The following is a 13,555-nucleotide window of genomic DNA, read 5'->3' on the forward strand; positions in this document are numbered from 1 at the left end:
ACTAATAAGCACTTTAATGGACTTTCACCATTGGGTAGGCTTTTTAGTTCAGAACTAGGCTTAACCTGTGTCCTGGTCAGTTTACCGGCTCTAAATGATATTGAGTTAGAGTTTGGGTGAGGATAAGGATAGTAATTAAGGTTTAGGTGGGGTAGAGGTAGTTAGAAGTTTAGAGTCCCTAAGGATATTTTGTTAGGACACAGGAAAAATGGGATCTAAAAACATTACATATTCACCTGTATGACTTGGCAGAATCTTGAAAAGAAAAAAAAAAACGAAAAAAAGAAAGTAAGTAAGTAAAGGAAAGTGAAAGATGGCTCGGAGGGTTGCCATTGTATGAAGTTTATACCAGTTCTTACCTGATCGAAAAGCCCCATGGCCAGAACTGGCAGGGATGTGTAGACTATATTGAAGAGAGTGATAAACCACTGGTCATAAACCGTCTAAGAACAGAAGAAGGAATAAAGTGAAGAAAAAAAAATGTATACAAAATGTTTACAAATATGAAACGTTGATGTACTTATAATGGTGCTCCAATGCAATAGCATTTGTATCTGATTATTGTTTTTTATTTTCAAGAGACTTTGAACAAAGAAAACTACCCTAAGTACATATCGTTCCTACGTTTCCCCAAAAAATACAAAAATACAAAAATAAATAATATATATACGCTGCTCAAAAAAATAAAGGGAACACTTAAACAACACAATGTAACTCCAAGTTAATCACACTTCTGTGAAATCAAACTGTCCACTTAGGAAGCAACACTGATTGACAATAAATTTCACATGCTGTTGTGCAAATGGAATAGACAACAAGAGGAAATTATAGGCAATTAGCAAGACACCCCCAATAACGGAGTGGTTCTGCAGGTGGTGACCAAAGACCACTTCTCAGTTCCTATGCTTCCTGGCTGATGTTTTGGTCACTTTTGAATGCTGGCGGTGCTTTCACTCTAGTGGTAGCATGAGACGGAGTCTACAACCCACACAAGTGGCTCAGGTAGTGCAGCTCATCCAGGATGGCACATCAATGCGAGCTGTGGCAAGAAGGTTTGCTGTGTCTGTCAGCGTAGTGTCCAGAGCATGGAGGTGCTACCAGGAGACAGGCCAGTACATCAGGAGATGTGGAGGAGGCCGTAGGAGGGCAACAACTCAGCAGCAGGACCGCTACCTCCGCCTTTGTGCAAGGAAGAGCAGGAGGAGCACTGCCAGAGCCCTGCAAAATGACCTCCAGCAAGCCACAAATGTGCATGTGTCTGCTCAAATGGTCAGAAACAGACTCCATGAGGGTAGTATTAGGGCCCGACGTCCACAGGTGGGGGTTGTGCTTACAGCCCAACACCGTGCAGGACGTTTGGCATTTGCCAGAGAACACCAAGATTGGCAAATTCGCCACTGGCGCCCTGTGCTCTTCACAGATGAAAGCAGGTTCATACTGAGCACGTGACAGACGTGACAGAGTCTGGAGACGCCGTGGAGAACGTTCTGCTGCCTGCAACATCCTCCAGCATGACCGGTTTGGCGGTGGGTCAGTCATGGTGTGGGGTGGCATTTCTTTGGGGGGCCGCACAGCCCTCCATGTGCTCGCCAGAGGTAGCCTGACTGCCATTAAGTACCGAGATGAGATCCTCAGACCCCTTGTGAGACCATATGCTGGTGCGGTTGGCCCTGGGTTCCTCCTAATGCAAGACAATGCTAGACCTCATGTGGCTGGAGTGTGTCAGCAGTTCCTGCAAGAGGAAGGCATTGATGCTATGGACTGGCCCACCCGTTCCCCAGACCTGAATCCAATTGAGCACATCTGGGACATCATGTCTTGCTCCATCCACCAACGCCACGTTGCACCACAGACTGTCCAGGAGTTGGCGGATGCTTTAGTCCAGGTCTGGGAGGAGATCTCTCAGGAGACCATCCGCCACCTCATCAGGAGCATGCCCAGGCGTTGTAGGGAGGTCATACAGGCACGTGGAGGCCACACACACTACTGAGCCTCCTTTTGACTTGTTTTAAGGACATTACATCAAAGTTGGATCAGCCTGTAGTGTGGTTTTCCACTTTAATTTTGAGTGTGACTCCAAATCCAGACCTCCATGGGTTGATAAATTGGATTTCCATTGATTATTTTTGTGTGATTTTGTTGTCAGCACATTCAACTATGTAAAGAAAAAAGTATTTAATAAGATTATTTCATTCATTCAGATCTAGGATGTGTTATTTTAGTGTTCCCTTTATTTTTTTGAGCAGTATACATATATATAGTCACTTTTAATTACCTGAGCTGAGAAACCACAGAAGAAGCCGAACCAGAAGTGCACCAGGGTGAAGGCAAAGTTCTTGTAGAAGAAGTAGAACAGGAAGTTGCACATGCGGAAATAGGACCAGCGGCCGTGGACCAGCAGGAGACGCTGCAGATAGCGGAACTGGGCAAAGGAGTAGTCGGAGGCTAGCACAGCCTGCATGCCCTCCTGACCTGATATACCTACACCTATATGAGCAGCTGGACAGAGAGAGAGAGAGAGAGAGAGAGAGAGAGAGAGACCCTACATGAAATTATAAAATATACAGACAACAAATTCCAATTGGCTAAACTTAAACTCTTTAACATCATCCTCAGCTCTGGCAATTTCCCCAATATTTGGAACCAAGGACTGATAACCCCAATCCACAAAAGTGGAGACAAATTAGACCCCAATAACTACCATGGGATATGCGTAAACAGCAACCTTGGGGAAATCCTCTGCATTATCATTAACAGCAGACTTGTACATTTCCTCAGTGAAAACAATGTACTGAGCAAATGTCATATTGGATTTTTACAAAATTATCGTACGACAGACCACGTATTCACCCTGCACATCCTAATTGACAAACAAACAAATCAGAACAAAGGCAAAGTCTTCTCATGCTTTGCTGACTTCAAAAAAGCTTTTGACTCAATTTGGCATGAGGGTCTGCTATACAAATTGATGGAAAGTGGTGTTGGTGGAAAAGCATACGACATTATAAAATCCAAGTACACAAACAACAAAAATTGGCAAAAACAGAGGGCCGTGGGTTGTGACAGGGATGCAGCTTAAGCCCCACCCTCTTCAACATATATATCAACAAATTGTCAAGGGCACATGAACAGTCTGCAGCACCCGGCCTCACCCTACTAGAATCTGAAGTCAAATGTCTACTGTTTGCTGATGATCTGGTGCTTCTGTCCCCAACCAAGGAGGACCTACAGCAGCACCCAGATCTTCTGCACAGATTCTGTCAGACCAGAGCCCTGACAGTAAATTTCAGTAAGACCAAAATAATGGAGTTCCAAAAAAAGGTCCAGTCACCAGGACAACAAATACAAATTCCATCTAGACACCGTTGCCCTAGAACACACAAAAAACTATACATACCTCAGCTTAAACATCAGCGCCACAGGTAACTTCCACAAAGCTGTGAACGATCTGAGAGACAAGGTAAGAAGGGCCTTCTATGCCATCAAAAGGAACATAAAATTTGACATACCAATTAGGATCTGGCTAAAAATACTTGAATCAGTTATAGAACCCATTGCCCTTTATGGTTGTGAGGTCTGGGGTCCGCTCACCATCCAAGAATTCACCAAATGGAACAAACACCGAATTGAGACTCTGCATGGAGAATTCTGCAAAAATATCCTACGGGTACAATGTAAAACACCAAATAATGCATGCAGAGCAGAATTAGGTCGAAACCCGCTAATTATCAAAATCCAGAAAAGAGCTGTTCAATTCTACAACCACCTAAAAGAAAGCGATTCCTAAGCCTTCCATAACAAAGCCATCACCTACAGAGAGATGAACCTGGCTTCTTCTAAGCAAGCTGGTCCTGGGGCTCTGTTCACAAACACAAACAGACAGAGCCCCAGGACAGCAACACAATTAGACCCAACCAAATCATGAGAAAACAAAAAGATAATTCATTGACATATTGAATGCTATTTGGCCCTAAACAGAGAGTACACAGTGGCAGAATACCTGACCACTGTGACTGACCCAAACTTAAGGAAAGATTTGACTATGTACAGACTCAGTGAGCATAGCCTTGCTATTGAGAAAGGCTGCCGTAGGTAGACCTGGCTCTCAAAAGAAGACAGGCTATGTGCAACACTGCCCACAACATGAGGTGGAAACTGAGATGCACTTCCTAACCTCCTGCCAAAACGATGACCATATTAGAGACACATATTTCCCTCAGATTACACAGATACACAAAGAATTTGAAAAAACAAATCCAATTTTGATAAACTCCCATATCTACTGGGTAAAATACCACAGTGTGCAATCACAGCAGCAAAATGTGTGACCTGTTGCCACAAGAAAAGGGCAACCAGTGAAGAACAAACATAATTGTAAATACAACCCATATTTATGTTTATTTATTTTCCCTTTTGTACTTTAACTATTTGCACATCATTACAACACTGTACATAGATGTAATATGATATATGAAATGTCTCTATTATTTTGTAACTTGTGTTAGTGTAATATTTACTGTTCACTTTTGATTGTTTATTTCACTTTTGTTTATCCATTTTACTTGCTTTGGCAATGTAAACATAGGTTTCCCATGACAATAAATCCCCTTGAATTGAGATATAGAGATACAACACTGCCCCTTTAATTAAGATATACGCTTCTTACCTGACTTGCTTTTCAAAGACGGCTTGAAATGTAGCCAACACGTTTTGTTCTCTTGTAGGAAGCAGAAACTCCCCATTGCTGTCCTATATTTATCTATAACTGGGCTAATAACTCGCTAACTAGCAAAGAATACCAACAAATGTGTGCGCTCTGAACTGATCTGAAAAGCGTATTCCCTCGGGGGTGATTGAAAGACTGCTCTTGGGTTACACCACCAATAGAATTCTACTCTGTTGCACTCTGGCTCTGCCTACAACAAAATCATGATTTGTTTTGGATTGTTGTATTGAAAAGGGGAGTGATATAATGTTGATTCAATCACAGAAAAAAACGTTTATATAGTGCAAACTAATGGGGCGAACTCAGTGAAGTTGAATCTCTTGCGTCTCTACACCTCATGGTATTTCATTTCGCAGCGGTCATGGAGGGGGTGCGCGGCCGAGCAGGCGCGCAGTTTACATGTACATTTTTATCAACTAGAAACTTGTCATCTCTAATATGGATGTCCCTAAGATGAAGCACATTGAATTTGTATTGATATCTCAAATAACAATGAAACTATTAGCAACTCATTCTTTGCATACTGAACCCTACTGGTCAAAATCCTCTTCTCCTCATGAAACATACATCAGATTCACACCAGATTTTGTATTTAGACTCATGATTGAACATAAAGGAAGATAGTTCCTAAATGATAGAGTGCATGCTTTGTTTTCCAACTGATCTTGTGTCCTTCCTGTCATCCTGTGAACCCCGTTCATTGCTGCTCATATCTGCTGCTGACTGAGCAACACCGTGAGCTGAATATAACGTAACCTATGTATTACTCTTGATCATGCTGACGTCATTGGCTCCGTCTCCTATGGCCAGAGTCACAGCCATTTTGTTCGTCTTGACCAGCTCCACCACCTGGGCCTTCTGCATGGGAGTCACCCTACAGCAGATCACTGTCTTACACAGACAGGCTGTCTCCAGAAAGACCTTCTCCAGCTCAGGCTCCAGGGCATGGGCCTAAAGGGGGTTTAATAGGAGAGGAGATAAAGAGATACATTTATTATAATATTTTATTGTGCATTTTGGTTAGAATTAAAATGATCTTGTGTCTTTTCTCTGCAACACCGCCAGAGAAACAGACACATTAGGCCTATTAAACCCTGCAATGTTAAACACCACAGAACTGGTTAACATCCCAGCCCTCTTGCAGAGCAGAGCCAGGATGTGGCAAACAGTGTGGGTTCAGTGTGTACCCGAGTACAAGAGTGTGAGACAAGTCAGGTCTAGGAGCAAAGCAGTGGAGGATCTGTCTGCTGATAAATGAATTGCCCAGCATTGGAACAATAAAGATTTTACGAATCCGAAGCTGAGTCACAGCTCTAGGACTAGGAGCAGTGATGCTGTAATAATGTGAGACTCTGTCTACTGATGAGAATCCTGGTCGGTCGGTCGGTCGGTCGGTCGGTCGGTCGGTCTGTCTGTCTGTCTGTCTGTCTGTCTGTCTGTCTGTCTGTCTGTCTGTCTGTCTGTCTGTCTGTCTGTCTGTCTGTCTGTCTGTCTGTCTGTCTGTCTGTCTGTCTGTCTGTCTGTCTGTCTGTCTGTCTGTCTGTCTGTCTGTCTGTCTGTCTGTGTCTGTCTGTCTGTCTGTCTGTGTCTGTCTGTCTGTGTCTGTCTGTGTCTGTCTGTCTTAATGACAGCCTCTCTCACAGAGCTGGGAGACTCCTTAATCACCAGCAGTCTGCTCATTAGAGACTAAGCAGACTCAGCAGACGCCACAGGAACAGAGATATTAAACGGTCCATACCAGATAGACACACAACCCACATTCAACAGGGATGAAAATATAGTCCAGGCATCTAGGTTTGGTAAGCTATTTCACTGTATGTAGAGAAACAAAGGAGGAATCCTCCTTACCAGACTGTGTCCATTGATGATTAAGGCATACTCTGCTATGATGGTTTCTTCAAATACAGAATCCTCTGAGAACTCATCTGTCTTCTCCACATCTACAGTACTGCTGACTCTGCCCAGGCCTAGGATGTGCTCCTTTGCACTCCTAAAGACAAGAGTGAAGGGAGGAGGGGGGGGGTCGACGACAACACATTAACAGATGTCATTGGGGGACACATTTGCTTGTTATGACTGTGAGATGTGGCTGTCTCTGTTAGCTACCATATGACGATTGCACTAACTGTAGTCTCTCTGGATAAGAGAGTTTGCTAAATGACAAAAATTTCAATTTTAATGTCCAAATATAGAAATAGAAGGACACTACAATGAATGTTCATGATCTCTCTTTTCCTCTCACTCAGATAAAAAAAAAAAAACAACAGCTGGCTGGTTGGCTGGCTGGCTGGCTGGCTGGCTGGCTGGTTGGCTGGCTGGCTGGCTGGTTGGCTGGTTGGTTGGCTGGCTGGCTGGCTGGCTGGCTGGTTGGCTGGCTGGCTGGTTGGCTGGCTGGCTGGCTGGTTGGCTGGCTGGTTGGCTGGCTGGCTGGCTGGCTGGCTGGCTGGCTGGTTGGTTGGCTGGCTGGCTGGCTGGCTGGCTGGTTGGTTGGCTGGCTGGCTGGCTGGTTTGCTGGCTGGCTGGCTGGTTGGTTGGCTGGCTGGCTGGCTGGCTGGTTGGCTGGCTGGCTGGCTGGCTGGTTGGCTGGCTGGTTGGCTGGCTGGCTGGCTGGCTGGCTGGTTGGCTGGCTGGCTGGCTGGCTGGCTGGCTGGCTGGCTGGTTGGCTGGCTGGCTGGCTGGCTGGTTGGCTGGTTGGCTGGCTGGCAGGCTGGCATGGTGATTGCTTCCCTTTGGGATCAATTGTTGGGAGAATAACAAGTTCTTAGTCCAACTAAAGAGGAAGGAGGAATCAGAATCCCCTGGAGGACCTTGTCACGTGACCTAGTCAGCGCGAGTCAGCGAGCCAGCGAGTCAGCGACGAGCCAGCGACGAGCCTGCGAGCCAGCGAGTCAGCGAGCCAGCGACGAGCCAGTGAGCCAGCGAGCCAGCGAGCCAGCGAGCCAGCGCTCACTTTAACTCTCAAAAAAACCTGCTGAGGGAGCAGGTTCGCCTTTTAACATGCAGGTCAATCATTCAAATGTATTTTTATTTTACATTTCTTTATAAAATCCCCCCCCCCCCTTATCAGTTGTCACAAAGTGCTTTACAGAAACTCAGCCTGAAACTCTAGAAAGCCTGCAATAACAGATGATTGATTACCTACAGGTATAGTCATGACTGAGAGTCTGTTTCAATGACCCTGAGGCCTAACCTGAGTTGCTGCTGCACCTCTAAGACAGAATGTCCGGATATTATAAACACTTCGTTCATATCGTCTCTCAGCATGTTGCAAGAGTAGCCGATGTTCATCGCTGTCTCTGCAAACGCACAGAATAGGTCACGTTACCTCCAATTTTATGTACAGTATTGTCAATGTATCATCATTCTTGCAAGCTCTTTCCCAACAATACAGCAATCTATATCAGTAGTACTCAAAAGTAATGTCTTTGTATAGGGAGTAAACTCGACGGTTTAAAAAACATCGGTCCATCTCTTCATTTGGCGCTTACCTAACTTATCCCCAGTGAGAACCCAGATCTTGATGCTGGCCAGGGTCAAACAGGCGATTGTTTCAGGAACCCCCTCTTGTAGTTTGTCTTCTACTGCTGTGGCTCCAAGAAGCTTGAGAGAGAGAGAGAGAGAGGGAGGGAGAGAGAGAGAGAGAGAGAGAGAGAGGGAGGGAAAACAAACAACCAGTGGAAGCCCTGAGAACACACCCACAAAACGCAGCGGTTTGAAGACCGGGTCAGCCACGGTGCAGCGTCCCTGGAGCAGCTGAAGGGTTAAAGTGCCTTGATCAAGGGGCATAACGGCAGGGCATCTAGGATACTGTTGCCTCTAGTCAGTCTAAAGGTCAGTCTTACATCAACCCTCTATCTCCTCATAGAGAGCAGCCAGTCCATCCTCTCTGTTCTTTATAGGTCAGTCTATAAATCAGTCTATATATCAGTCTAGAAGTCAGTCTAGAAGTCAGTCTATATATCAGTCTATAGGTCACCCTATATATCAGTCTAGAAGTCAGTCTATAGGTCAGTCTATAGGACAGTCTATAGGACAGTCTATAGGTCAGTCTATAGGTCAGTCTATATCTCAGTCTATAGGTCAGTCTATAGGTCAGTCTATAGGACAGTCTATAGGACAGTCTATAGGACAGTCTATATATCAGTCTATATCTCAGTCTATATCTCAGTCTATAGGTCAATCTATAGGTCAGTCTATAGGTCAGTCTATGGGTCAGTCTACTACAGGTAAGTCTATAGGTCAGTCTATATATCAGTCTATATATCAATCTATATATCAGTCTATAGGTCAGTCTATAGGTCAGTCTATATATCAGTCTATATATCAGTCTATAGGTCAGTCTATAGGTCAGTCTATATATCAGTCTATAGGTCAGTCTATAGGTCAGTCTATAGGTCAGTCTATATATCAGTCTATATATCAGTCTATAGGTAAGTCTATAGGTCAGTCTATATATCAGTCTATAGGTCAGTCTATATATCAGTCTATATATCAGTCTATAGGTCAGTCTATAGGTCAGTCTATATATCAGTCTATATATCAGTCTATATATCAGTCTGTAGGTCAGTCTGTAGGTCAGTCTATAGGTCAGTCTCTTACCATCAGACCTGTCTCTATTTCCTCGTAGAGATCAGCCAGTCCCTCCTCTCTGTTCTCTATCACAGTGCTGGCATACAGAAGCTTCTTCATCCATTCCTCTAATACATTCTCATCTAGGTCTTTGTAGGCCAGGGCCAGTGTTCGCAAGCCTTCACCGGCAAACTCCTGCAACAAACATAATTCAGATTATAGAATAATTCAAGGATTTTGCATTGAGATTAAGCAAATTGGTTAGGGCTATTTTTTAAATGCATTTAGTTATATACGTTTTTATGCTGCTAGGTTGTTGAATCTGATCAGAGAAATGTCCTAATCATTCATTTTAAACAATTTTTATTTAACCTTTTATTTAACTAGGTAAGTCAGTTAAGAACAAATTCTTATTTACAATGATAGTCTACCCCGGCCAAACCCGGACGACGCTGGGTCAATTGTGCGCCACCCTATGGGACTCCCAATCACAGCCGGATGTGATGTAGCCTGGATTTGAACCAGGTACTGTAGTGTCGCCTCTTGCACTGAGATGCAGTGTCTTAGACCGCTGCACCACTCGGGACCAGATGCTTTAGTATTAGCTATATAAAATAGTTTATTATTATAATAATAATAATAATAATAATAATAATAATAATAACAGTATTATTATAATAGTATTATTAGTAGTAGTATTATTATTATGATTAATATATAAATATATATATATTTATATACAGTAGGTTATATATTATTGTCTCTCATGTTGATGCTTCATGCAATATGTTGCGTGGGCTTTTTGTGAGTGGCTGTGAGGCTGCTTGTTGTGAGTGACTGTGAGGCTGCTTGTTGTGAGTGACTGAGGCTGCTTGTTGTGAGTGACTGTGAGGCTGCGTGTTGTGAGTGACTGTGAGGCTGCTTGTTGTGAGTGACTGTGAGGCTGCTTGTTGTGAGTGGCTGTGAGGCTGCTTGTTGTGAGTGGCTGTGAGGCTGCTTGTTGTGAGTGACTGTGAGGCTGCGTGTTGTGAGTGACTGTGAGGCTGCTTGTTGTGAGTGACTGTGAGGCTGCTTGTTGTGAGTGACTGTGAGGCTGCTTGTTGTGAGTGGCTGTGAGGCTGCTTGTTGTGAGTGACTGTGAGGCTGCTTGTTGTGAGTGACTGTGAGGCTGCTTGTTGTGAGTGACTGTGAGGCTGCTTGTTGTGAGTGACTGTGAGGCTGCTTGTTGTGAGTGACTGTGAGGCTGCTTGTTGTGAGTGACTGTGAGGCTGCTTGTTGTGAGTGACTGTGAGGCTGCTTGTTGTGAGTGACTGTGAGGCTGCTGTATGTAGTATATAGACCTACGTAAAGATGCTCTGAGGTAGTGTTCATGAGAACATGGTTGGACGGGTCCAGTCTGTCGAAGATGATGGTGTCAGCTCCTTTACAGTACAGCTTGATGTGGCCTGCTGGGTTCCTCACTGGAAGACAGTAGAAACGGAAGCAGACAAATAGCTGAGTCATTACACCTTGAAGAGACTTTGAAAGTATTTTCAGTGACCAATGAGTCAGTGGATTGAAAGCTATTGATCAAAGACCTCATTGACAGTGAACACCTAATGATGTCAAGATGCCGGACAAGAACAGAACAGCATGCAGTCTAAAGCTTGAAACAATTCATACTAACACTGCTATGTGTATGTTTACAGAATATTCAAAAATATGAAGTCCTCATTGACTGTACTGTATCTTATACTTCCAACTTTACGATAACTTAACCTTTTGCTTTGCTACACAACACATTTTTGGAGACAGCAAAACAAGATCTTTGCTTTTTAAAGGTGAAGACCTAACCAATGACACTCATTCTCTTGCGCACGTTGTTGAAGTCGAGGATAGCCAGGAGCTGGTAGTTGACGGCTGTCCCCATCTCGTACAGCGTGACAGTCTCCGGGGTTCTGGAACGAAACACAAAGCCAAAGTTCCGTGCGGCCGTGACCAGCGCTCCCTCGTCAGGCGACTGGGCCTGGTACACCAGATCCCCTACATGGAGCAGAGAAGAAGAAGAAGAGGAAGAAGAAGAAGAAGAAGAAGAAGAAGAGGAACAAGAGGAACAAGAAGAAGAAGAAGAGGAATAAGAGGAACAAGAGGAATATGTTTGAGGAAGAAGAAGAGGAGCAAGAGGAAGAAGAAGAAGAAGAAGAGGAAGAGGAACAAGAGGAATATGTTTGAGGAAGAAGAAGAGGAGCAAGAGGAAGAAGAAGAAGAAGAAGAGGAAGAGGAACAAGAGGAAGAAGAGGAATATGTTTGAGGAAGAAGAAGAGGAAGATGTTTTTTGTTAGACTGATTTGTTAGGCTGCACTATCCACATGAGGAGTTGCAGGGAGTTGTGAGTCAACATATAATTAATTGATCAGTATTATCTAGACAGATTTCCCAGCAGACAAAACTGGTTGAATTGACGTCATTATAGCCAACTTCGCCCGCTAGGTTACAAGACAAGACTCATGTTTATACCTTAGCATGGCTCTAAGTCATATCCTTCAGACTAGTGTACAGCAGTCCACTTTACCGTCACTCAGAAGTCTACTTTACCTTCGCTCAGAAGTCCACTTTACCGTCACTCAGAAGTCTACTTTACCTTCACTCAGAAGTCTACTTTACCTTCGCTCAGAAGTCTACTTTACCTTCGCTCAGAAGTCTACTTTACCTTCGCTCAGAAGTCTACTTTACCTTCGCTCAGAAGTCTACTTTACCTTCGCTCAGAAGTCCACTTTACCTTCGCTCAGAAGTCCACTTTACCGTCACTCAGAAGTCTACTTTACCTTCGCTCAGAAGTCCACTTTACCGTCACTCAGAAGTCTACTTTACCTTCACTCAGAAGTCTACTTTACCTTCGCTCAGAAGTCTACTTTACCTTCACTCAGAAGTCTACTTTACCTTCGCTCAGAAGTCTACTTTACCTTCGCTCAGAAGTCTACTTTACCTTCGCTCAGAAGTCTACTTTACCTTCGCTCAGAAGTCTACTTTACCTTCACTCAGAAGTCTACTTTACCTTCGCTCAGAAGTCTACTTCACCTTCGCTCAGAAGTCTACTTTACCTTCGCTCAGAAGTCTACTTTTCCTTCACTCCGAAGTCTACTTCACCTTCGCTCAGAAGTGTACTATACCTTCACTCAGCTGTTAACTTTATCTTCACCCTAAGACATGACAGTGTAACAGCGGTCCAGCAATCTGAAGAACACCAGTAGTGATGTTACTACTGGACACATGCCTAAAGTCTCTATACATTCTAAAGAACTCCTGCACTGAGGTTACAGCTGTACAGTATCTATACATTACCTGTCCTATTTATGATCTATACATCACCTGTCATATACATTACCTGTCCTATTTATTATCTATACATTACCTGTCCTATTTATGATCTATACATCACCTGTCATATACATTACCTGTCCTATTTATGATCTATACACTACCTGTCATATACATTACCTGTCCTATTTATTATCTATACATTGCCTGTCCTATTTATTATCTATACATTACCTGTCCTATTTATTATCTATACATTACCTGTCCTATACCCCACATGTCCTATTTATTTTCTATACATAGTCTGTCCTATTTATTATCTATACATTACCTGTCCTATACATTACCTGTCCTATTTATTATCTATACATTACCTGTCCTATTTATTATCTATACATTACCTGTCCTATACATTATTTATGCATTACCTGTCCTGTTTATTATCTATACATTACATGTAATATATATTACCTGTCCTATTCATTATCTATACATTACCTGTCCTATACAGTACCTGTCCTATTTATTATCTATGCATTACCTGTCCTATTTATTATCTATACATTACCTGTCCTAATTATTATCTATACATTACCTTCATTCTTCTCCTCAGGCATGACAGTATGACACAGAGCCAGCAGTCTGAAGAACTCCTGCACTGATGGCTCCTCCATCTTGATGGCCTCCACCAGGCTACTGTCATGAAACTTAAACTTCCTGTCACTCAGAGGGTTGAAGGAGAAATCTACACAGGCCGTTCTCTGGAGGGAGATGGACCAGAACACAGTTATAGTTTAACTTCACTACTGTATTACTGAAATATATAACTTGTTCTGTCCATATTGTAATTTATCTGTGTTTTCCAGTTCCTTATTCATACCTCTGTAATTTCCACTTTATGGCCAAATTCATCATAAACATCACCTGAAGGGACACGAGAGAGAACACATAATCAGCCAATCA

At 43.4% G+C, this 13,555-nt stretch overlaps 1 protein-coding gene across 16 annotated transcripts in view; it reads right to left on the reverse strand.

The window, feature by feature from the left end:
* Window positions 1-13,555, reverse strand: part of atp8b4 (ATPase phospholipid transporting 8B4) — a 57,163-nt gene that overhangs the window by 13,353 nt on the left and 30,255 nt on the right. For all 16 annotated transcript variants that reach the window (XR_006757116.1, XR_006757124.1, XR_006757117.1 and 13 more), the window contains 11 exons: window positions 13,473-13,516; window positions 13,188-13,353; window positions 11,129-11,317; window positions 10,640-10,755; window positions 9,326-9,490; window positions 8,215-8,326; window positions 7,917-8,022; window positions 6,575-6,716; window positions 5,494-5,677; window positions 2,276-2,499; window positions 360-443 (listed from right to left, as the gene is read on the reverse strand). Coding sequence is in view for 7 of the 16 variants with exons in the window: in XM_045688633.1 (XP_045544589.1) it covers window positions 360-443; window positions 2,276-2,499; window positions 5,494-5,677; window positions 6,575-6,716; window positions 7,917-8,022; window positions 8,215-8,326; window positions 9,326-9,490; window positions 10,640-10,755; window positions 11,129-11,317; window positions 13,188-13,353; window positions 13,473-13,516 (1,532 nt within the window). In the remaining 9 variants the exon portion in view is untranslated. The remainder of the gene's footprint in view (window positions 1-359; window positions 444-2,275; window positions 2,500-5,493; window positions 5,678-6,574; window positions 6,717-7,916; window positions 8,023-8,214; window positions 8,327-9,325; window positions 9,491-10,639; window positions 10,756-11,128; window positions 11,318-13,187; window positions 13,354-13,472; window positions 13,517-13,555) is intronic.

This window comes from Salmo salar, chromosome ssa10 (assembly GCF_905237065.1).
Source record: "Salmo salar chromosome ssa10, Ssal_v3.1, whole genome shotgun sequence".
NCBI lineage: Eukaryota > Metazoa > Chordata > Actinopteri > Salmoniformes > Salmonidae > Salmo > Salmo salar.